Genomic DNA, 25281 nt, shown 5'->3' on the forward strand with positions numbered 1-25281 from the left:
GGAAGACTATACGCGTAGACAGATTAGCATGACTCAAGATAAAAATTCATGACTAAATATTATTAAAGAATACGACGTTGCATAGGGATAAATAAAACGCGATAAAAAATAAAAACAAAACATGATTCTTTTAAACTTTCTTATTTTTATAATGTATTTTTGTTGTTTATTTTGTTCATTTATCATTATTAGAATATTTTTTATGTTTTATTTTTGTCTTCTTGTTTTATTATTATTTTTCTAATACTTTTAAATATATTAATTTTACATATTTTTTATTTTGTATTTATTTATTTTTGTTAATATTTAAAATTCTTAAAATATACACTGGCAAATTGTTTAACAAATCCATATATGTTAATTGGTTTTACTAACAATTTAGTATTTAAGAGGTTATGGTAGGTAATTACTTAAAAAAATAATAACAAATCTTTATATCACAAACAGTCTATACTCGGATTCACCAGTAGATTTCAGCGTTGGCTCTTACGGTCAATGTTAATCAAGTGGAAGAAAACGCTGTAGCGTTGCTAGTTCATCGTCGGCCTCAACTTGCCAGAGCCGGCTTCGAACTTAACACTCCCTTACACAAGGAGCACTTGCAATGTTGCACTAATATTCACTGATTTGCCCTAATGACTGTTCCAGAAAATATTCGGACGTCGTCGTAATATAGTGCTCAACAATTGATAAGGATCATAATTATAATTTCAAATATTTTAAAAGTTTGTTGAGATCCTAGTATGGCGACTTGAATAGAATAAATAAAAATAGACGACTTTAATATTCAACTTTTTGCTGACCCTACTAAAAAATTGCCATAATGGCAACATTTATTTTATTTCGTTTAAAATTGATAATAAAGTCGGGGTATTAATATTACTTTAATTATATTAAATTTTTACAAACTTCGGTCTGGAGTAAAATATTACTTCGATCCTTATCAATATTTGAGCACTGTTGTATTTGACGAATAGAAAATTTCTTACATCTCTTGTTGTCATATTTACGGAAATGGATGTTTGGAGACCTTTTGAATATAATTGAAATGAATAGAAAGAAAATGCCACGATTAGTAGATAAGTCAAAAATATATCGAGGATACATCATTTATACTTTAGTATTATTTATACAGGGTGTTTCATTAACAGTTATCCATATAGTAACTGGAGATACCTTAGCACAAAATACGAAGATTTAACCTAAAACACTAATCACACGCTATGATTTTTGTGACTGATATTTTTAAGTTAAAGTTGATTTCATATACTTGAATGAACTATCTTTCAATCAAATCCTTGCAACTCAAATATTGGCAATATCATTTTAATGTCTTCTACTTTAAAATGTTTAATATGTCTGATTTGCCGATATGAATGAGTCAGATTAAATTTAATTATTAAAAGAATTTTTTTACTAACAACAAAATTTTTGTAATTGATTAATATTTTGTATTTCGATAATTACCTCCGAAGTGAAAGTCGTAGAATTCGTAGAATAGCTTACTGACTAATGGACGTTTGTAGAAATGGCTTAACCGTGTAGAAATTTCGGTATTATAGGTAAATATGTTTGACATGAGAATATCAAACGCAAACAGCTGGTGTGGTAAGAACACATACCGCACATGGACAAAAGTAAAATCTGATAACAAGTCCCGGAATGCAAGCAGTGATGAAAAGAATACTTATTTTACTCAATTAGATGGCTTTGGTAAAGACTAATTAGCCAGAGAATTTTTTTATTTAACTATAATAATTGCTATAAAAACAATGCTTAAAGTATTAGTAATCAGAACCTGTTGATAAATATCGTAAACCGATATTCAATAATAATAATTATGCATGAAAAATAAGCATTCCAATATTTTTAAATTAAAATTGTACTTTTTTGTTAATTTTTAACGTAAAAAATCTTTTTTTAATATTAATTCCTTGTTACAGCTGAGCTAAAGATGGACGTCCTGAGAGAACGAGAAGAAAAAGACAATTTAGAACGACAGCTTCACGAAGAACAAAAAATAAGAGGTAAGATATTATAATTTCTTATAATAAATGATGTTTAGAAAATTACACTGTTTTTTTTTTCAATATAAAGAAACTCAGTTAAGAAAGTCAACTAATTAGTAGCTCAAATAAACTAACCGAACACTGACTAAGTACTTACTTAATTTACATAATTGAACATCTCAGGGAAAAGAGGTTCTCTTTGTCTAAGACCAGAGTCAATAAAAAATTCTTCTGATGTGGTATTGTTAATTCTGATCCATTAATCCATTAATTTTTCAAGTCTAAAGTCACACTGATAATAGTCTAGTATACCTTCTGCGTATTATTGACACACTAACGATATTGTTACTGTAAGTTTAGAACATAATATAAAAAATCCTGTTTAATTTAGTTTTAAGGTTTTAAAGGTTTTAAAGGTTTTAAGAAACCGAAAAAGTTGAAGATCCTTTTTGTGTGGGGAATCATCCTATTCTAAGTTTGGTTTTACAGTTTCTGGCGTGACCTCGCTATTTCCACTACTTTTCTCCATTTTTCTCCCTCTTTGATTGTCCTTTCTATATTTCTAATTTCCATATTCCTTAAGTCTTCTTCCACTTGTTGTCTCCATCTCAGTTTAGGTCTGCCTGTGGTTCTTGTACCTGGTGCTATCCATTCCCTTTTTACTCTTAACGGATTGCTCTTCTCTCTTCTCATTATGTGTCCATACCATCTAAGTCTTTGTGCTTTTATTGCTCTAACTATGTTCTTTTGACCCATCCATTCTTGTATTTCATGATTCATCCATTGTCTTGCATCCTCTTCGTTTTCCCTCTATGGTTTCAGTATTTTTTGATAATTTTCCTCTTAAAAACTTTCAATTGCTCTTCTTCTCTTAATGAGATTCCCTTTTTCCATTCTTCGGGCAATATTTCTTTACTCCATATATTCTGTATTAGTTCATAAATCTTTCAGTATGGTGCCTTCCCACCGTACTTTATAAGTTCTGCGCATATTCCGTCTTCTCCCGCTATTTTCCCGTTTTTAAGTTTGCATATTTTCTCTTTCACTTTTGTATAGTTCAATTCTTCTTCTTCTTCATTTTTGTTCTGTGTTTGTAATTGTCTCTGTTTCTTCTTCTCTATGCGTTTCCTGATATATTTCTTCGAAATACTTCTGCCATTTTTCTGCTTCTAAAGCTATATTATCTGTCCGTTTTCGGTTATCTAGGTTTAAGTATTAGTACAATGATTTTGAGTTGTGTCTTGTATTTTCTATTTTTATCTCGTTCATATTTTCTTCTCCGTTTTGATTTTTTTTTCAATTTAAATAATTTCTTTGTTTTTGGCCGTTGATCTTTGTACTTTTCTCGTTCCTCATCTTTGCTTGTGCTTAACCATTTCAATCTTGTTTAAATTCTTTTCTTCCACTGTTAATTTGCACTCATCGTCAAACCAATTATTTCTTCTTTTGTTTTGCATTTTTCCAACCACTTTCTTTGTTGCATTGTTTATTCCTTGTTTGATTTATTTCCATTGTTCCTCAATTTGTTGTTTTTTGAACTGCATCTCTGTATTAACTTCTTTTACAAATCTTCTTCTTAATTCTTACTCTTTTAATTTATTTACTTATCATTTGTTCTGTGTTTTTCGCCTTTCATTCTTCGTTGTTTTTATTTTACAATTTGTAATGACTAGCATATGGTCCGAACCGATATGTGAGACCCTTTGTGAGATCTAACGTCATTTATCGATTGTTTGTGTATTAATCAGTACATGGTCTATTTGATTTTCCTCCTGACTTCCTGGTCTCATCCAGGTTATCTTCTGTATGTCTTTGTGTTTATATCTCGTGCTACTTATGTCCACGTTTAATGCCGCTGCTAAATTACATAGTCTTTCTTCAATATTGTTTATTGTATTATGTATTGAGTTTTCACCTTCAACCTCTCTGAAGCAATTTTCTTTGCCTATTTGGGCCTTAAAATCTCCTTTAATGATTAATATAACTTCTGCCGGGATTTTCTCGGTGTTTTTTTCTAGTGTTTCATAGAACTGCTGTTTTGTCAAGTCATCACTATTTTCTGTGGGTATATAGACATTTATTATGGACAGCTTGTTCGATTTGCTGTTTACTTTTATATATGAGATTCTTTCACTTATGCGTTTAAATTCCATAGCTTTATGTCTTATTTTCCCTATCAGCTACTGTTTGGCTATGTAATAAAAACCCCTTGTATAATTTGTGGTTTATAGTATAATTAGAATACAGAACCAAGACTGAAGAGACTACATAATGGTAATTATTCCTGTTAAAAAATAATCCATTTAAAATTACAACCTCTACAATACCGAAGTTGTGACATTTTAAATTCCACTCGCCGGATTCTTAGGAAGGGGTTCTATTGAAACGAACAACTTGAAGTAGTATTAATTTCAATACTAAAAGATATACCTACTTCGAAATCACCCTTAAAGAAGATATAGTAGTGCAGGGGTTAGTTGGTTATTGCCTTTTGTATTCCGTGAATGACCTTTGCTAAATGCCAGGAGAAATTGCAGTCTAAAGACGATTGTGATTTCTCTGTTTCCGTTTTGCTCAATTTAGGATGGAGAATTATTTGTTGAAAGAACGCCGTAGACAATGGTAATTAATTGTGTCGCATGAATGAAATTTTCTAACTTAAATATATTTTCTTGGTAAATAAAATGAATAATCCATATGGAGTTTCAAATTATTTAAAAACAATTTCTTAACCGCATGAATGCATCGCTAAATATAATTGTTTTGTTGTTCTTGTAGTAATTATTTTCAGTTTCTAATAAAATCAGGTAAATTAGGCTTTTGTTTTGTTGTTAAAAACTTATTTTTCTGATTAATAAACTCATTCATAAAAGATCTTTTTAATGGCAAGCTTTTATAATGGCGTTGTATTAATTCTCTGTATAGTAAAATGCAGAGCAGATCGTCATGACACGGCAAAGCACATCGTCACGACACGAAATAGATACAAGCGTCAATTTACTCGACAAGGCGAGACCAATATACATGTTAACATTTCATTTAATTATAAAACAAAATTATACAGTGCGTCCATAAAGTAACGCATTAATTCATTATTAACTAATAGTCTAGGCGGGATCTGTTTTGGATTGGACATTTTCCATAGGAAGCTATTTTTTTGCTGGAATCCCTTCAGGATGTGCCCAATATCGATAATCACGATATGCGCCAGTCGCAAACCCTCTGCTAATTTTTTTATTTAATAAAATCTGAAAACAATTGAAAATTTCTCATTTTTTTGCTCTTATTTTCGTTTATAATTCGGAAAATACTGATCCTAGAGAAAAAATTTTAAGAAGTTAAAAGTTTCGTTATTCAATTTTACATAATATTTCGTTAGTTAGAAATTAAAAATTTAATGTTTATTGTTGAAAACATAGCAATAATTGGAAAAAAAGTACAAAAAAATGAAGTTAATCCTTTAAATGTTTTCGACTTTCTAAACTTGACTTACAAACTCCATATTCCGCCTAGAAAAACCTTTAAATATGTTTAAAACGTGTGCTAAATTTTGTTAAGATCGGTCAAATAGGTTTTTGCATAATAATTTTGCAATCCAGCCCACTGGAAAAAAATTGCAAATTTTCAAATTTATAGTAGGCCCTAAATAAGGCCCTCAGATAGTTGCAATTTTTTTACACATAAAGGAAGGTTCAAACTTTCAAATGCTTTTTGTAAAATTCAAATCGGTTCACTAGGAGAGCCTAGAAATTTTTTTAAAGTTTTAAACATTTTTTATATATATTGGGCTTATAAACAAATTGAATAACTTTACGAGCTTTAAACATATCAATTTCAAAATTTATACACTTAAAAAATATGAAAAGATGCTTCTTTAAAAAAAAAGAAGGTACATTCGGCTTACTGGTTGCCGAGATATTGAAGGTCAAAGTTGGCATACATTTGCCGTGTAACCATAAGTGATAGAGGGCTCGTTTTAAACAAATGCCCTCGTCTTGTCAAGTACTTTTTATATGAAAAGTTTTACGTAATGCGCTTCATGCCAACATTCATAAAAAACCGTTTTCGCGTAAACTGTCACTCGGAATGCATGAGAGGTGGTGGTGGGGGACATTCACTCGAAATGTGAATCGGCGAGTTCAAAATCATAGCCCGCGCTAAAAATTGCATTATCTTGGCTTCTTGTTAACCAATTTTGCTCTTTTTTTTTTAATCGATGTCTCGGACGAGAATGATTTCAAATATCATATTTTCAAATAACATTTTTAATTGCAAATTGGGAAATTTGCAATAAACAATTGTATGTTAAACAAGTAATTGCATTTTTTCTTCATGCATTTTTTTTGAGCTTGCAATTTATACATTGAAGTAAATTGTTACTTTAAGTAAACAAATATGTATTTATAAATTGTTAATAAATAATTTAAATTGTTAAAACAAAGGCGAATGAAAAATTTTTTTTTTTTATAAATAAACTTTATTTTGACTCAATCATTTTTAATCAAGTCTTTTTCTTTTTTTGGAAGGATATGTTTAAAGCTCGTAAAGTTATTCAATTTGTTCATAAGCCTAAAAAATGTTTAAAACTTTAAAACATTTTCTAGGCTCTCCTAGTGAACCGATTTGAATTTTACAAAAAGCGTTTGAAAGTTTGAGCCTTCCTTTATACGTAAAAAAATTTGCAACTATCTGAGAGCCTTATTTAGGGCCTACTATAAATTTGAAAATTTGCGATTTTTTTCCAGTAGGCTGGATTGCAAAATTATTATGCAAAACCTATTCGACCGATGTTAACAAAATTTAGCACACAGTTTAAACATATTAAAAAGTTTTTTTAGGCAGAATATGGAGCTTGTAAGTCAAGTATAGAAAGTCGAAAACATTTAAAGGATTAACTTCATTTTTTTGTACTTTTTTTTTCCAATTATTGCTATTTTTTCAACAATAAACATTAAATTTTCAATTTCTAGCTAACAAAATATTGTGTAAAATTGAATAACGAAACTTTTAACTTGTTATAATATTTTCTCTAGGATCAATATTTTCCGAATTATAAACGAAAATAGGAGCAAAAAAATGAGAAATTTTCAATTGTTTTTAGATTTTGTTACACAAAAAATTTAGCGCAGGGTTTGCGACTGGTGCATATCGTGATTATCGATATTGGGCACATCCTGAAGGGATTTCGGCAAAAAAATAGCTTCCTATGAAAAATGTCCATTATGGTCTGAATTTCTACAGATCCCGCCTAGTCTATAAATAAACAAAATTAATAGAAATTCCCGAATCAGGTCGATTTCTGATTTTATTTACTATTTTTTTTCTAATTATAATTTAATATACAGGCTGAACCACCTTTGTATGATGTCGTCATCACCATTTTTTTACAGAAATCCCCTTTTTTTCAATTTATATTATTTCCTTTGCTGAGCTGATTCCAAAAATGTATAAAACGTTGCTTCAAATTGGTACAGGGTGACAAAAATGCAAAAATTCCAAGTTACTTACATAATAATAAGTTAAGGATAAACGTAATAAACCCATTAAATGAAATTACATATTGTTATACAACTACTTTACTATTATGCAATTACTGTGATACATTAACAAAAATAAACAAACGAAAATTTACAGTAAATGTTCAAATTGTTCTCGATTGATCGTGGGACAATGACTGAACCGGTCATTACTTTTTTCTTTAAAATTCTGTAGCATAGCAGGTGTTATGTTCTTGTCTAATTCGGTCTTGTAATTGACGGATATCATCAGGTCTGTTTGTGTAGACTTTAGAGTTTAAATAATTCCAGAAATAGAAATCTAATTGAATCAATCTAATGGTTTGCTGCAATTAATTCTACAAGGAAAGAAGGAAAACGTGGACCACGAATGGTCGCCAACATCCGAAACGGATAGCCACTAAAAGAAGAATGGGTTCAAGTCAGGTGATCTAAGGGGCTATTCCACTGGTCCCCTTCCTCCTATTCACCGTTGTGGAAAAGTTCTGTTTAAAAAATTCGCGCACAGTTACTGCGAAATGTGGCGGTGACAGCAGATTCTGATGGCTAAATTAGTGGGTATTTGAATATTAGAAAAAATCTGGATCAGGTTAGGAATTAATGTATTTTGTAGGAAATCCAAATATAATGCTCCTGTTAAATTTTCATCAAAAAAATATGGACCAATAATTGTATTTCTCACAATACCAGCCCATACGTTCGTTTTTGTGCTCTTTGCGTATAGGGCACCTCCAGTGTGGATTTTTATCAGACCAATAATGGGTCTTTTGTCGTGTAACCGATTAAAAAAGGGAAAAGATAAGTGTTGCAAATTAAAAGGGAAAAGCCTGCGATGGTGAAGCCAATATGAGAAATTATGTAAGAAGATAAACTGTAGTGAATAAGAATAGTTATGGTTAAATAGAATTGTTAAACAACAGGGAATGTAACCAATACAAAAAGAAAATATAAAGTTTACTTTAAACACTACAAGAGAATCGGCTTAGCTCAAGAGAATGAGAGTTGTGCTCAGAGAGGAGGTCGGCACGTTTGCTTGCCTGTAGTAACTTAAGAGAGTTAGATCAATCCTAAGATGATCTTGAGATGGGCGCCAGGGTGAATTTTGAATATTACTCCAATTTGGGGTATCTATAGTTATACACTAACTGAAAAATAAAAGATTATGGGAAAAAAATAAAAATCTAAAATGCTTTATACACTATATTATAAACCTAATGTACTATCCCAACCCTATATTTATATACATTGAACAATTACTCAAATATATCCCCCAAAATATATTTACAAAGAACAGTTACCTAAAACTAGGACCCAAAAATATAAATATATACAAAAAACAATTGATCTGCACAGTCCTCTAACAATAAGGTAAAAGGTTATGTTAAAACTGTTTGAATAACTCACATGGAGTAAATAATAATTAAAATATTACAGAAAAATAAAATAATTATACCAGTTTAAAAAGTATGACAAGGCAGTATGAAAAAGCAGTGTAAAAGTATGACAATAGTCAGTTAAGCAATTGGAACAATACTACATCAATTCGATATTATGAAAGTACATACAACTGACCATAAAATTGGATTCTATATCCTGACAACTTATTATAAGTGTTATATAAAATATTAATAAATAAACAAATTCAATGTAAATAGGGAATAAAATTAAGACAAGTAAAAGGATTCAGCAAGTTGAGGGTACTACCCAGGGATTGTGCACAAACCTGTTTTGGTAACCCACTTAGGCTGAAGGCCTAAGTATCCAAGATATATATGTATATATTATAAAAAAAAATTGAAATTTAAATTACTAATAGATTTAAAAAAAAGGAAAACAAATGTCCTTAGTAGCAATGTTCTGTCTAATGTCCAGGTAGTGGATGGGCTCCAAGATCAGCTACTGTCTATGTTCTTGTAACCGCTTTTAAGGTCTGGCAGACCAACCAAAAATTAAAACTAAAATTCTTCCCCAAATCAAAAATTAAATGATAATTCTAGTTCTGGAGGTTGGAGCCGGCGGGCTACAAGAGAACAAAAAAGAAACTTTTTTTTCTATGTTCTTGTACTTCATATAGTTTTTGTTCTAGTAACAAAAACTAAAATATATTTGTCATTAAGTGACCTTGGCTTAAATATTTAATGTTACTACACTGGAATATATTAGATATATATGTGTTTAAAAAAAATGAGAATGATTGTTGGATATTTTTAATGAGAAAGTTTAAATGATTTAGGACTCGTAAATTTACATGTAAATTGTAGTAACTCACCAGAATCTTTTGGAAGTTTTATTTTTCATAAAATAAAATAACTTTGACTTCACATAAACTAAATAACTTCTTGTAACTAAAAACTCATTCCATTCCCCAAAAAAAAAATAACAAAAATAACTCTCTTCCTTCATAAGATCCTGCCCGCGGCAATTAAACTCCACAACCTCTCTTTAGGAAGTTCTGTTCCAAAATGGCCAGAATTCCCTTTAAGAAAGTTAGGTTTCTTCCTCTCCAATGACAAGGGAATCGATTATATTATCAATCGATATATCGATGTTCGAAAGTCATATAAGAGATAGTATTGTGGGTTGCATATTCCAACGGCGGCAAATTAGTAGTTAATGTAGGGATTCGGTTTGCTAACGTTCAAAATGTTAGATTATTAACGATCGTATCGTTACAGTCGGTTAACATGACCGTTCAAATGAAACGTTGCCTCGTCCGAAAATAAAACGTTATCAATGAAATTGTTAGGTTGGATTATCATATACTCGCAGAATTCAGTTCTTTGGTCAAAGTCGTCTTCAGCCAATTCATGGATAAGACGTTCTTTATAAGGATGGTACTTTACCTTTTTAAAAACATTTAATACTGAAGACTTTTCAACACTAAAATATCTAGATAATTCTCGGTACAGTATGGATTTTCTACTGCCACCAAAAATTATGTCTTGTTGAATATTTTCATTAATTTTTGGCTACCATGCTTTGCTGCATCTCTCACATGGCCTAATTCTTTGTATTTTTGCTCTATTCTGCTTACCGTAGATTGTAAAATAGGACCACGATCTGGGTGCCTATCATAAAAAAATCGGCATACTTCTTGTTGAGTCCGGATCTTATTACCAATACCAATCATCATTAGCTGGTAGCGGGTAGGAACTCCTCTGGATAGTCCTATCAGGGAAAATGAATCAATCCCTGCCCTCCGCAGATTTCAGGTATTTCCTGGTCCGGGAAACTAGTACCTGCTTAGGGTCCCTTGTCCAGGTTCACGGATGAAGTCCCCAACGGCAGCCTCGGTGGAGAAGAATTCCTTCGGTACGGTGTGGATGGCGGAAGTGGTAATCCCTTGATTTTAGGGATTATATAGAATCACTACATGTGATGAAGGGCAGCAGCGATCATCAGTACCAGCTCAAGGAGTAGAGGAAATAATCCCGGCTTGAAACTGGGCTATCACAAGTATGACTGGAGCAGTTTAAATGATTGTGATACTGCGATGGGGAAGGCAACGGGAAACCACCCCATTATTATTCCCTAGTTCAATGATAATAGCACTATCATATGATAAAAAAAGGTATACCGATCATGGTTATCGGACACTAAGATCCGGCAGGAGAACACAAGCACACAGGGCTTCCCAGGCCGTTATCCAGCGAAATCCCTGTGATAAAGGAAAAGAAATCAGAATACAATCAGGTATCAGAAGAGGCACATGGAATGTGAGAAGTTTCACATAAGGGTAAATGATAAGGCTCAATATACCAGGGATAAGTGAAATGCGGTGGTCAGGGACTGGTAAATGTAACATAGACGACCACGATGTATTCTATTCCGGAGAAGAAGGCACTAACCACCGGAATGGCGTCGCATTCATTGTACATAAAGAAATCTCTTCCTGTATTAAATCTGTAAGTTACATTTCGAAAAGAGTCATCGTGTTGCAATTAAACTCAAAACCAGTAGATATAAATCTGGTCCAAGGTTATGCGCCCACAGCCAGCAGTAGTGAAGATGACATAGAGAATTTTTATGATGGTATAAAGAAGGTAATGAGTCAGCTGAAAAATAAAGACATTACTATAATAATGGGGGACTTCAATGCCAAAGTAGAAAAAGGTAGACAAGGAAACATTGTAGGAAATTTTGGACTTGGACAACGTAATGACAGAGGAGACCGTTTTGTAGAATTCTGCGTAGAGAACAATCTTTGTGTGACAAATACATTCTTCAAACTACCCAAGCGTCGTTTATATACTTGGAAGTCACTAGCAGATACTAAAGAAAAGATCATAAGAAACCAGATCAAAAAAAAATTTTTTAATAAAAGGTATAAATAAAATACCCAAACGGGCTATATCACAAATACAGAACGTTTTCGGAATATAAATTCCATCATCAGTGTAACAAACTGCACATGCTATGAGCCACTAAAATATATTGGTGAAAACCCTTTAAATGTTATAAATTTACAAATATGTTACATTATATACTATTAAAAATTAAGATGTTTAAGTTACCGTTGGAATTGGTAACATGGCAACGTCTGGCTCTACATCGGTTACTTGGTCCTGAGACAAAGTTTCTTCGAAAACCTGTTAATAACAACTTGAAGAGTTGTTCATCAACAGGTCCTTGAAGACACTATTCTCCGTTCATAAATTGTTGAGAGCACGAAATGTGCCTCCAACTCATAAAACGGTCGTAAACCATAGGCGTTCCTTAGGTGTTTATTTATTAAATAATAATATAATATTTTTTAATACTGTTATATATATATATATATATATATATATATATATATATATATATATATATATATATATATATAATATTAATAATATTTTAATACTAATATATTTACCAAAAAAACAATTAAAACTTTCACGGCTAATGTTTTGTAATTATATTATATTAATAAAAATAAGAATTTAACCATTAACAATTTTGTAAATAAGAGTACCTTATCTCTTTGGATATTTCAATACTAATCTTCGCGTTTAATCACTTTACTAGAAAACCTGGAATTCATATCCGAAGGTACTATTCGTTGCAAGATAATTAGGATGGAATTTCCCAGATTGTTAATAATATAATGGGTAAGCTTTGGCCACGTGCCTCGTTTGTTCAGTTTATATTCGAAACTTAACTTAACAGGGTGAAGTTATTACGAACGAAAACAATTTTTTTGTTTAGTACGTTTTTGATCGCATGTAATTTACGGCTCGTCGGTGTGTCCGCGTCTATGGCAGTAATTAGCGTCTCGAATATTTCTTTTGCGAATTATATGCAGTGCGTGAGTAATTTTTTATTCCATATACCTACGAACATATACGTACCTTTCGATCGTGCTCGTTTTGTTGGATTGTTTGTGATGGCTTCATCATCAACATCATCAAGTTTTACACCGGTACTGTTGCGTACAGTCAATAAGTATGTCTATTCACCAAGAGAGAAGACTATTGTCCTGAATGTTCACGATGTTCTGGTTTCTCAGAATCTTACAAACACTGTTTGCAACATAGTCGAAAGTTGTGCCAACATGACTGGCGTAGGAGAGTCAACTATATATAGGTTCCTATCAGAAAGAAAAAAACACGGTATAGCTAATCCAAACACAAACGAACACTTAAAGAGAGGGAAAAAGCCTATTGAAATTGATGAATTTGACAAAAATGGTATTCGAAGAAAAATTCATGGATTTTTTTTCAAAAAAGAAATACCAAACCTAAACAAAATTTTACAAGAAGTTAGAGACGACACGGATTTGCCTCATATCGGACGAACTAAATTGTGGCAAGTTTTAAAAGAATTAAATTTCCGGTGGGAGAAATCAGACCGAAAATCACTTTTGATTGACCGGGAGGAGATAATATGTTGGAGAAGAAATTATCTAAGATCCATACGAAAATTTCGGGCTGAAGGAAGGACCATCTTCTACCAGGATAAAACGTGGGTAAACTCAGGTCATACTCTAAAAAAAATTTGGTCAGATAAAAATATATTAAGCTCCAGGCAAGCCTTTATGGAAGGTTGGTCTACTGGTATCTTCCCACCTTCTGGTAAAGGCAGTAGATTAATAATTTTTCACATTGGCAGTGAAAAAGGATTTGTTAAGCATGGTTTGTTGGAATTTCAGTCCAAAAGCACAAAAGACTATCACGAGGAGATGACAGCTGATGTTTTCGAAGAGTATTTTAAACAGATGATTGAACACATACCACCAAATTCAATTATAGTATTAGATAATGCACCTTATCATTCACGACTAGTAGAAAGACTTCCAACGACTGCGTGGAAGAAACAGGATATTCTTGACTGGCTGCGGAATAAGTATCTGCCTTACAAAGATGGAATGGTAAAAGCAGAACTTCTAAAAATTGCCCAGCAACACAAATCTAAGTTCAAGGAATACGTAGTTGACAAAATGGCGGAAAGACGAAACATTACAGTCCTTAGACTTCCACCCTACCACTGCGAAATAAATCCAATTGAACTCCTTTGGGCACAAATGAAAAGTTATGTGGCTAGAAAAAATACGTTATATAAAATACAAGCTGTACGTGAATTGTTATACGAGTCTTTACAACATATTACAGAACAAAACTGAAAAGATGCAGTAAGGCATGTAATAGAAAAAGAACAAAAAATGTGGGATCTTGATAACATAATTGATGCGACCGTAGAGACACAACCGCTAATTATTAACCCTCAAGATGACTCGGATTCCGAAGTTGATCCTATTTATTTTGAATTTGAATAGTTTTCTAATCGTAATTATATAAGGTAAGTAATAATAGTTGCAATCGTAAGGTATTAAAGGGGAAAGGCGCAAAATGTCGCCTGTCAAAATGTTCAATGTGTTTTAAATGTATCCATTTTTTTTTTTAAATCCTGAGAAAACTAAACAGCATTTTTGAAAAATTTAAAGGCAGAATTAAATATTTTTTAGAATAAATAAAAAGTTTCTTTTGCATGCAATATTTTCAATTAAAAATTATACTATATTTTCTCTTTTATTTTCACCCCTGTTACATAACATATTAAAATAAACATTGTAGAAGTTTTCAGGGACTTTCTGCCCTGAGTAATAATGTAATCTTTCATTCTGCGTTTAAATTTTTCAAAAATATTTATTAGTTTTCTCCGGATTCGAAAATTATGGATACATTTAAAACACATTGGAAATTTTGCCAGGCGACATTTGGAGCCTTTTTCCTTAATTAAATAAATGTATCTTTTACAAATGGCAAGAAACTTTTTATTTTTGAATAAAATAAATAAGTTTTATTAAAAAATACAATTTACATAAGTACAATTTAAAAAATATATTTATTTAGTTCAAATAAATGTTTCAATCATATACTCTACGACACTGGTCGTTCATCTCTAACCATTCAAAATACCCCCGTAATAGGATTATAAGGTATTGTATTCCTTCAGATATAAGGTGGGTTAGTCGAAAACGTCTTAAACCGTCAGTTTTAGGTTGGTTTTTACTATTATATCGTATTACTATCCTCTCTGTATTTCAGTTTTCTAATTAGGGTTAAACTTGTAGTGAGCTATCAACAAATTGTAAACCGACTGTAGACCTCGAAGACAATATTAGAAATATGTTATCTAAGATCTTACAGATACAACACTTTAAATCATTAAGCGCTAACAACAAGAAAAAAATTATAAAACAGGAAAAATCATAAAAAAAAAAACTAAAAATTTTCTAACTGACCTAAAATAATTTTATATAGTTAACTATAGGACATCTTGTATAAATAATATATAAAAGATAAATCCATGCCGTTTTCTGGCGTTTAATTTTTAGAATATTTCGTGTTAAAGCAACAAAAATCTGTAGACCAATTTATTTTTTGTAGCAACTGTTTTCCTTGCCTACCTTCCTTTATATACAAATGATTATTTTACAGCTGCGGGATACTGAGGGAGATGTTTTCTCATGTGAAAAATTTCAAATGAAACCTTAATTTTCACTCACAAAAAATAATATGTTTATTTCATGGCTATCGTTCTTTTTCCGTTTTATTTAGATTGAGAATGTGATTACGTACGGTCCATTGATATGAAATTGCTTTAGGCTGTGTTATATAGATATTCATTTTTTAATTGTACTTGCTTAAGTGGAAACGAGATAAATATACTTTCCGGATCGCCAACATCTATAAGATTCTAATAAAAATTTATTGACGAAATGTATCATAACTTTTATGACATGCCAGTTAAATTAAATTTTGATTTTCTGAGTATTTAATTTATTAGATATACAAGTTTTCCTACACTTCCACATAATATTCAAAGTTCATTGCTTTTTTTTTATAAGAACAAATTTGCATTCACCCGAAGGTTTTTAGCGACAATCCTGTGACATTTTTAGCATTTAATATTGTTCTGAAGCTATTTTGATGCGGAATTTTAAAGTAATTACTATTTTAATTGGAATGAGCCACAATTAAAGGTTAAAATCAGTTAATTTAACGTTTCAATCTCCACTTCGGAAATCGTTCTCAAAATACAAACTCAAAAGGTTTGTTACGGAGCCAAGTGATTATCTACAGGAGACGTCATGTTCTTCCCCAAAAATAATTAATATGTATAAATATATATTACAATATTAAAAATATAACATATATATATATATATATATATATATATATATATATATATATATATATATATTGTTATGATTGTTTATTTTGACTTTAATCTTAGTTTATTGAGCCAATAAAAAAATATAACTTATTTGTTATCAAAAGTAAAATAAACTCCTTATATTACCTGTGTTTGATGGATTTAAAGATTTTCTAGTTGTCTTTTATCGGGATAGAGAAGAAGGATAAGAATAAAAAATATATTATATTACAAAAATTTACGTTTCTTTATTTTATATGAACGAATAAAACAATTATCAAATTCTGTTGTTATCTTATCAATCAGCATACAAGAAAATAAATCAAATTTTTATAATAATAAGATTTTAAATCTACATACATTCATATTAAGTGAAAACCAATTTTACTTAAATTTTTCTTTACTTGAAACAAGAAACAACAAAACTTTAAACTTTTGATTAGCCTAACAAAACCTCAGTTCTTAAATTTGAATGCTAATGACCATGATGTTAAACCGATCCTTCACAGATATAAAATTCAGTTGTACAAAACACTTACAGCTTATTTTCTTATTGAGTTGTATGTTGGAACATACCCAGAAAAGTCCAGTCTCTTCAACGATGTGATCTCTCCTCTTTGGCACCTCGGCTCCTTCCTAACGTCTCTGCAAACCTCGTGTAGACTACACAAAAACACCTGATTCACTTCTCCAAACTCAGCTACTTATTTATGACACAAGGACCTCGTTTTGTCAACCTGATGCCGGAAAACTACTTTCACATATACTTCACAAAATGCCCACGGTAGATACAAGGACCTCTTTAAATGTACTTGTTATCTCCTTCTGCAAAACTATTCACTTCTTTTCACAATGCCGGTATCCAAACTCACGAACCACACTCTATCTTGAGACAAACGACTGTTTCCTTCGATGACCAAATTATAACTGACCTCTCCCGTTCTTATGATTGGTTCACAAATTCCCATTTAAAAACGACCGTCCAATCAAAAGCTCAAATTGTGTTTACCATGATTTTGGAAAAGCCTAATTTCGGTTTCAGAGAAAAACTAAATAGCTTACTTTAAAATTGGTTTTGTCAATATACAATTTATACATATTTCAAAAGATTAGAATATGGTCATTTAATACTCGATTATACAAACAATGAAAAGATTAACTTACAGGTAAAATGTCTTCTAATTCTAAACAAAAGTTTTTTGATAATTTTGTTTGAAACGGAAAAAGGTCGTTTGCCAAACAAATTTCTATTCTTATCTACACTAAATCTTATCTTAAATTATTATATACAATTTGTTTATATTGATATCTTAAAATTTTATTTCGATGGATCTTTTTTTATTTATTTTTTTCTTTGGTTGGGAAAGAAAAAGTATGACAATGTATATACAGATAAATAATAATAATAATAATAATTAATGCTCGGTTTCATAGCTTCCTTCTAAATTTCTAAGAACTATTCTAGGTAACAGTTAATGATAAAATTTAACGCAGATGTGGTTGAGACCAGTATCTTGATTGGTCCATTGACCAATAAATTTCGCCGGAAGACTAACAAGATTTAGAAAACGAAATAGAAGAAATAAAATAATGGCCTAACCAAAGCACCAAAAAAAAAACGGAAAAGGATTGCTACCCGACAGTCATATCGTCGACTGTCAAATATGCACAGAATAAGAAACAAAGATGGAAACATTTCTACGGATAAAACTGAAATCCTCGAGGTTGTCTAATTCTTTTATCGCGAAATGTATGAGAGATTTAACGAAATACAAGATCGGCCCCTGCCCAAAATCACAAACGAAAGATCAGAAGAAATGCCAGAAATAACACCAAACGAAGTCAAAATGACACTTTCAGAAATGAAAAATATCAAATACCGGCGATGATGGAATAGTGATCGAGGCGATCAAATTAAGTGCAAATAAAATTATCCAGGCTTTGGTCAAACTTTTCACCAAATACATCTACCAACGAAAAACCCCTTCTCAATGGAACAATGCAGTCGTTGACTTATTACCTAAAAAAAGAGACATAGCAGACCTAAAACACCACCGTCCTATCAGTTTGCTATCACACATATATAAATTTTCACAAAAATCATCAAAAAAAAGACCGGAAGCTACGTTAGACTGCCCAGAGAACAAGCTGGATTTAGATCGGGCTTAACACTAATGACCACTTACTAATGATAAAAGCCTGATAGAGAAGTCTGCAGAGTACAAAAACCATTGGTACTGATATACGTTGACTAAGATAAAGATAGAGAAGTGAGACAAGGTTACATTCTGTCTCCAGTGCTATTTAACATGTACTGGGAGCGTATCTAGTACGAAAGGTCGTGATCAAGGTACGAAAAATTGGATTCAGAGAGGAAAAAAATACGCAATCCCTCAACTAATCATCCAGAGAAAGATTGAAGGCAAGAGAGGAGTAGGTCGCAAACAAATGTCGTGGCTACGGAACATAAAGAACTGGACAGGCATAAATAACACTGGCGATCTTTTGCATGCCGCAAAAGACAGGCGTCTGGCCTTTAGATAATTCGCCAACGCACTATAAGTGCACGGGAAGAAGAAGGGAGCAAGGGAAGGTATCTTCGAGCAAGCACTGGGACAACTACAGGAAGGCATTTTAGTTAACAAAGTCTAAACAACATTAGATATGCTGACGACGCAGTAGTTTTTGCAGATAGTCTAAATGGTTTACAAGCAATAATGTCGCGCATATCAGATATAAGTCGAGAATATGGGCTGGATCTCAATACGAAGAAAACAAAGTACATGGTAGTTAGTAAGCGCGAAATATTAAATACACATATTTTGGTAAACTAACAGCCAATTGACAGAGTAAACTGCTACACATATCTTGGTACTGACATAAACAGTCGATGGAACCACTCTTCTGAAATAAAACAACGCATAGGGAAAGCAAGATCAGCGTCCGTAAAGATGAAGTCTCTGTTCAGAACTCATTATTTACCACTTAGTACCAAAAGCTCGACACCTTCGAAATCTGGTGTTACATGTGCATCTTAGGAATTTCATGGGTGGATCGTGTGGGAATGCGAGATCACTAACACAATCAAAGAGCGCAAATTAGAACATATTGGTCATGATATGAGAATTTAACACAGATATGGCTTATTGCAACTCATTCTTCAGAGCAAGGTATTTGGAAAGAGAGGACCATGGAGAAGAAGAATATCTTGGCAACGGAAGTGGTTCAATACATCCACAACCGGACTATACCGAATAGCTGCAAGTAATGTTAGGATAGCTATGCTGATCGCCAACAACGGGAACTAATAGGCACCGTAAGGAAAAAAAGAAGATAAAGAATTCGATTTTATAAGCCAGCAGAAAATGTTGAGGGAATGTTGAATAGACAATCGCTACACTAACATAACACAATGTACCAAAATGCCACGGCTAGGATAAGACTACGTAACAAAAAACAAATAAAGTCTGTATACAGCGATCGTTCAACAATGGAGCAGAAGTCTGGACACTAAAAGTATTAACTATGGACAAAATTGAAGCATTGAAGATGTGGATTCATAGACGGATGCTAAAGATACCTTGGACAGCTGGAAAAAGTAATGAGTAAGTACTAAGGAGGGTCAACAAAGATAGAGAATTACTAAAGGCAGAATCTACTACTAACTGATCCTTAAAGGCAGAATAAAAGGCCGTAGAGGTGTAGGAAAAAAACAGGTTTCTTGGTTAAAAAATATTCGTGAATGGACTGAGATATTAAATGCAGGACAATTATTTCATGTGGCAGATGATCGAGAAGTCTTCAAAATGGTGATCGCCAACGTCGGATAACTCTGATATGGCACGTGAAGAAGAAGAAGAATACAACGAGGAGTACGTCAAGCAGAGAAAATGTCTTTCCAAAGCAATTTATAATACTTTAACTTGTAACGAGGCAGACTTGAACAAGTATGGCGTCAATATAAATAGAGAGAGGCTCAATCATTCGAGTTTTGCAGATAACTTATATGCAATAATAATGTTGGAAAAATTATATAGTTATATTACGTTTTCTTTGACGTCAACGATAGAGATTTACATGTGTTTGATATTATTCTAAATTTGGTTTAGTTAAAGGTGAAGTAAATGGAAATTTTATTCAATATGTTCATATTTTCCATAAAGTTTAAAAAAAATACCTTAAATAAAAGTGTGTAATGTTAATTCAAAAAGGATATGACGCTTTTTATTTGAGATTTGATAATATTTATTCTAAAATTTTAATTGCAATTATGTGTGTTAATTAAATAACCTCGTGTTCTTATCAAATCTTGGAAAGTTTTAAGGCAATAGAGAAAAAAATTAAATCTTTATTTAGGGTAGCAAAATAAGTTTAAACAACTGTTCCAATATTGACATCTACGAGAAATAAACAACTGAATAATTTTAATTTAAAATATAAATATTTTAGCTTTAAGTTACTAGAGAACAGATAATGTAAAAAAAACCAAACAAACGTAATAATTATAAAATTGTTTGATATTTCCCTCTTTAATTGATTAAACATAGTTAATAGTATCTACGAATATACAGGTAGTGTCAAGGTCAGGAAGAAGCTTGCTGAATAATTTAAACTTACTAAATTTAAAATAAAACAAACAATGCTATAAACATTTAAAACAGTGATTACTACATACTAAAAAGATATCAACATCTAATACCTTTATTGGAGTTACGAAAAACAAAGCCGAAAACGGTTTTTAAAAAATGAATTCCCTAACAAAATTCATTTATTGAGAACGAACAATTTCTAAGTATGGTAACAACTACAAAAACAAAAACTATGAAAATAACTAAACACTAGTATATATAGTCTCTTTATATGTCGTCACACATTACACATTGAATAATCCAGGGACGTAACTCCTCCGCCCTTAGAAAGAAGCATATACTCGGGGTGTTTTTTTACACAATATTACACAGATTGTCCAAAAACTTTTAAATCGTTTAAAATCGTAAACGTTTAAAACAATTTTTTTGTGTTTCTAACTTTTTTAAAATATCTGTAGTTTTTCTAAGGTTAATTGTATAAGATTTATTGGTGAAAAATTTAAACTTTCATTTTGAAAAATATTAATGGAAGGAATAACTTTTGGAAGATTTATATGAGCAAAGTGACTTTTACAAATTTTTGCTGTTTGGACAACTTTATTCTTGATTTTCACGGTACATTCGGGAACTGATTCTAAAACGTAACTTCATGTATTGGTAATTTTTTTTTAGTTTTGGCACTCGATAGTTTCTAATTCTTCTTCTGGAACTGTAACTATCCATTTTACGTCGCTTATTCTTTTAGATTCTCTTCTTTATCTTTACTTCGAAATATTCTCATGCGCAAGGGGTTCTTTCGGTTATCGTTAGTTTATTACTTCCTTTACATATGTACTCTTTTGAGTCTATTTCTGTGAATATATCTTTCGAGTAGATATACTTAAATGCATTAACTACAAGATAAGGTTTGTAAGTAAAATGAATAAGATAATTTAAGTTGCTCATATGAGCGGGATTAGGGAATCGTTTGTAATAATTATATATTTCCGATTCAACTAATGGAATCTGTAATACAAATGTAATTATAAAATTTACTGAAAAGCTAATAATATTTATTATATTTTCGTACTGAATTATTTTTTCCACTGTAGTATCAAAAGGCCATAATTTTGACTTTGTCTGAGATTTTGCTTTCTTTATTTCATTTAAGCTCTACTGGATTGACTAAAGAATTGTGCAAAGCATTTATTTTGACAAACGAGATTGCAGTTTCTCTTTTTTCAAAAATATTATAGATTGTTTGATAAAGCAAAGTAATTTGATTTATTATTATAAAGTATAAATGACTGAATATATGTGCACATACTTTTTTTAAATAAAGCTAATTTATTCTTTACAGCTTCAATTTTTGACTTATAATTAATTGATTGTGTGATATGTTATTTATAGCATTATTAAAAGTATTTATAGAATCTTGCAGCCTTTGTCTTAAGGAATTGACTTTTAGGTTATTTTGATTATCTTTTAATTTTTGTATTTCGGTTTTTATTGTTTGTGCGTCTTCTTTATTCATTCTTGTGATACATTTTATTATTGTTCCTAGAGTATTTGGAAGTCTTCTTTTTATTCTCTTTTCTTCCTTGGGTAGAGGTGGATTAATTTGATACATCTGTTCCTCTATGTTATTCTGTAACGTAATTAAAGGGTAGTTAAAAGATAAACGAATTTTCTAATTCTGGATAATAACTTGTTTTAATTCTGAAACTTGTGTGTATAGTGAGAAATAAAATTCTTGTATGACAAATTGTAAATTTGTATTAATTTACAATGTGTAGAAATTATTTTGGATGTACCTAATCCAAAAGGTAGGAGACCTGGATATGAAGTTACATCTTCGAACTTGACTAAGCTGTCTCTTGTGTTGATGAAGTTGACTGCTCCAAAGATTCCACGATAAATAGGAATATTTTCATTTTCGATATACTTCAGACTATTTTTTTCTTCCGTCTGCACCAATAGGATTCTGGACAATGCTGGTTCCTTCTCCCTGGTCTTGATTTCTCCAAGGGGTTGTGGACAACGTTTGTTTCTAGCCCTGAACACTTCGCTGTTACTTAACCTGAAATGTGGATTTTTTCGTTAATCTTTAAAAAGAAAAATTGCACACAAAATTCGGCAAACCTAACACCAACACTATACAATTTTGAAAAATCTGAATGACTGCCCTAGTTACGAATGGCGTTAACTTGAAAACAGTATAAAACTTTGAAAAATACTACTAAAAATAAATAAATACAGAAGTCTCTCTATATGTCGTCACACATTGAATAATCTAGGGACGTAACTCTGGTGATAAGGGAGCCCGAAATGTCAATTAACGACAAAATAATCAGACCAGTTTTAAGATTAAACTTTTTGGAAATAAAAATACTTAGCTACGGAAACCTTAAAGGAAGTATAAAAATACAAGCAACTAAATCATGTTATCTATTAAGATGTATAATGGATATAACTATCGTTTGCCTTGTAACGAAACACACCTGATTTTTGTGGACTAAAAAGATAATACATCAGATACAGCAGAAAACATGTCAAAAATGAAAACATTGGGAACAATTGCTAGCAAAACGTTAAGAGAGAGAATACCAAAAATTAGAGGTTTCTGTGAGATATGTAATGTTGCACGGTGAGAAAGGCAGAGATGATGAGAATGGAATCAGTATTATGGATATTGAGAGACTAGCCTGAAGATCAAGAAATTTGAGACCTATAGAGACCAGATTACCAGGAAGACCCTTTAAAAAATGCCAAGAAAACTGGTAGTGGTTGTCAAATTTTCCATTGTAACGCAAATTGTTTGAGTTTTTTATTTATTTAATTACCAATTATGCATATCTATAAATATTTTATTGTATTTAATAGATTAGATTTTACAAAACACAATTGTTTAGTTAAAAACGATCTATAAAAAGTAAGTGTGTAGCATAGCAGCTAAATGTTGGAAAACATATTAGATCGTTTATGATAATAAAGTTGTTGGAAATAGATATACGAAACGCACAACATATCAGGTGAAGGGTTAAAGGAATGAGTTTGATGTATGGAACTTAGAGAATGTTGTTCATCTCTCGCGTCATTCGCAAACGTCTTACTAACTTCCTTCCCTCCTGGCACTGGAATGTCTTGTCTTGTATATGTTCTTCGAGAATGTGTTGATGACATATTTGTCTCTCGGTGACTACATTTCGGCAATTAATAAACGAACGAAACGTTTAACATTCCCAATATCCCCTATGGGTAAGAAAATTATAGAGTTTGCCTGGCTGAAACATATTTTACTTTGACTTTAAACATAAATATTTTGATGTGCTCTAAACTATATACACACACACAAGAGATTATTTCATGGCTGATTATTAAGTTTAAATAAAAAAAACAATTTGAAGTCATTTGTTGTGGTAATAAAAGTCTCAGTGTGCAATAAATAATGTAAAAAATTACTTGAAAATGTAAATTAACTAGATTTAGTTAAAATAAATAAATAAATAAATTTTTATATTCTATTGTTTAAAATTTTGACAGTTTGTTAATAGTATATAACAGGAAAAACAAAGGATAAGCAAAAACAATACATAAATCTGGCTCCTTACTTCCAGAAATCAACAGAAGAATGAAACTAGCTTGAACATCTTTTGGTAGAAATGCAGTTATATTCAAATCGAATATGCCAATCCACCTGAAGAAAAAAGCATTCGATCAGGGTATACTACCAATCATGACATACGGCTGCAAAACTTGGATACTAAAGAAAGAAATATTAAAACTCAAAGTCACTCAAAGGCAAATAAAGCGATGCATGTTGGGTATAACAAAGAGAGATCGAAAAACAATAGAATGGATCAGACAGAAAATCAAAGTTATTGGTGTAATCCATAGAATTAAATCTTTAAAATGGGAGTGGGCGGGACATTTAGCGAGAAGAACTGACATTAGGTGGTCCACTAGGATTACACTGTGGTATCCAAGAGGCGTCAAGAGACCAAGAAAACGTCCAAATTTAAGATGGGACTATGACATAAGGAAACAAGTCGGTGCAACATAGCACAGACAAGCGACAAGCTGCCCACGATTTTAGACAATCGTGGGCAGATATGAAGAATGAATATGTAAGGGAGGCTACACCATAATCGGTAGAATATTTGTGTTGTTCCTGTTTTCTATTTTTATAAGTTCTGTTTTCGTTTCTAGAAATTGTTTTGCTTTGAGAGCTAGAGCTTTTCCTCATCAAAAATATCTTTTGGACGTCTGTGTTTCTTTAGTAGAAGTATTGCGAGAAATGGGCAAAGAATGCGAAATAATAAACACAATAAAAATAAGAAAGTTACAATATATGGGACACGTAATGAGGGGACAGCGATGTGAACTGTTAAGGCTGATAATACAGAGAAAGATAAGAGGAGGAAGGAGTATAGGAAGAAGGAGAGTGTCATGGTTGAAGAATTTAAGAGATTGGTTTAAATGCAGTTCTGTAGAACTCTTCAGAGCAGCAGTAGATAGAGTAAATATAGTGATAATGATATCCAACCT

General features: G+C 31.5%; 1 protein-coding gene across 1 annotated transcript in view; it reads left to right on the top strand.

Moving 5' to 3' along the window:
• Nucleotides 1-1951: 1951 nt before the first annotated feature.
• LOC140447929 (uncharacterized) overlaps nt 1952-25281 on the top strand; it is a 394679-nt gene continuing 371349 nt past the window's right edge. The window contains exon 1 of the mRNA XM_072540867.1: nt 1952-2027. Within this exon, the coding sequence (XP_072396968.1) occupies nt 1955-2027 (73 nt within the window). The 5' untranslated portion in view covers nt 1952-1954. The remainder of the gene's footprint in view (nt 2028-25281) is intronic.

The sequence above is a fragment of the Diabrotica undecimpunctata genome, chromosome 8 (genome assembly GCF_040954645.1).
Source record: "Diabrotica undecimpunctata isolate CICGRU chromosome 8, icDiaUnde3, whole genome shotgun sequence".
In the NCBI taxonomy this organism is placed as follows: domain Eukaryota; kingdom Metazoa; phylum Arthropoda; class Insecta; order Coleoptera; family Chrysomelidae; genus Diabrotica; species Diabrotica undecimpunctata.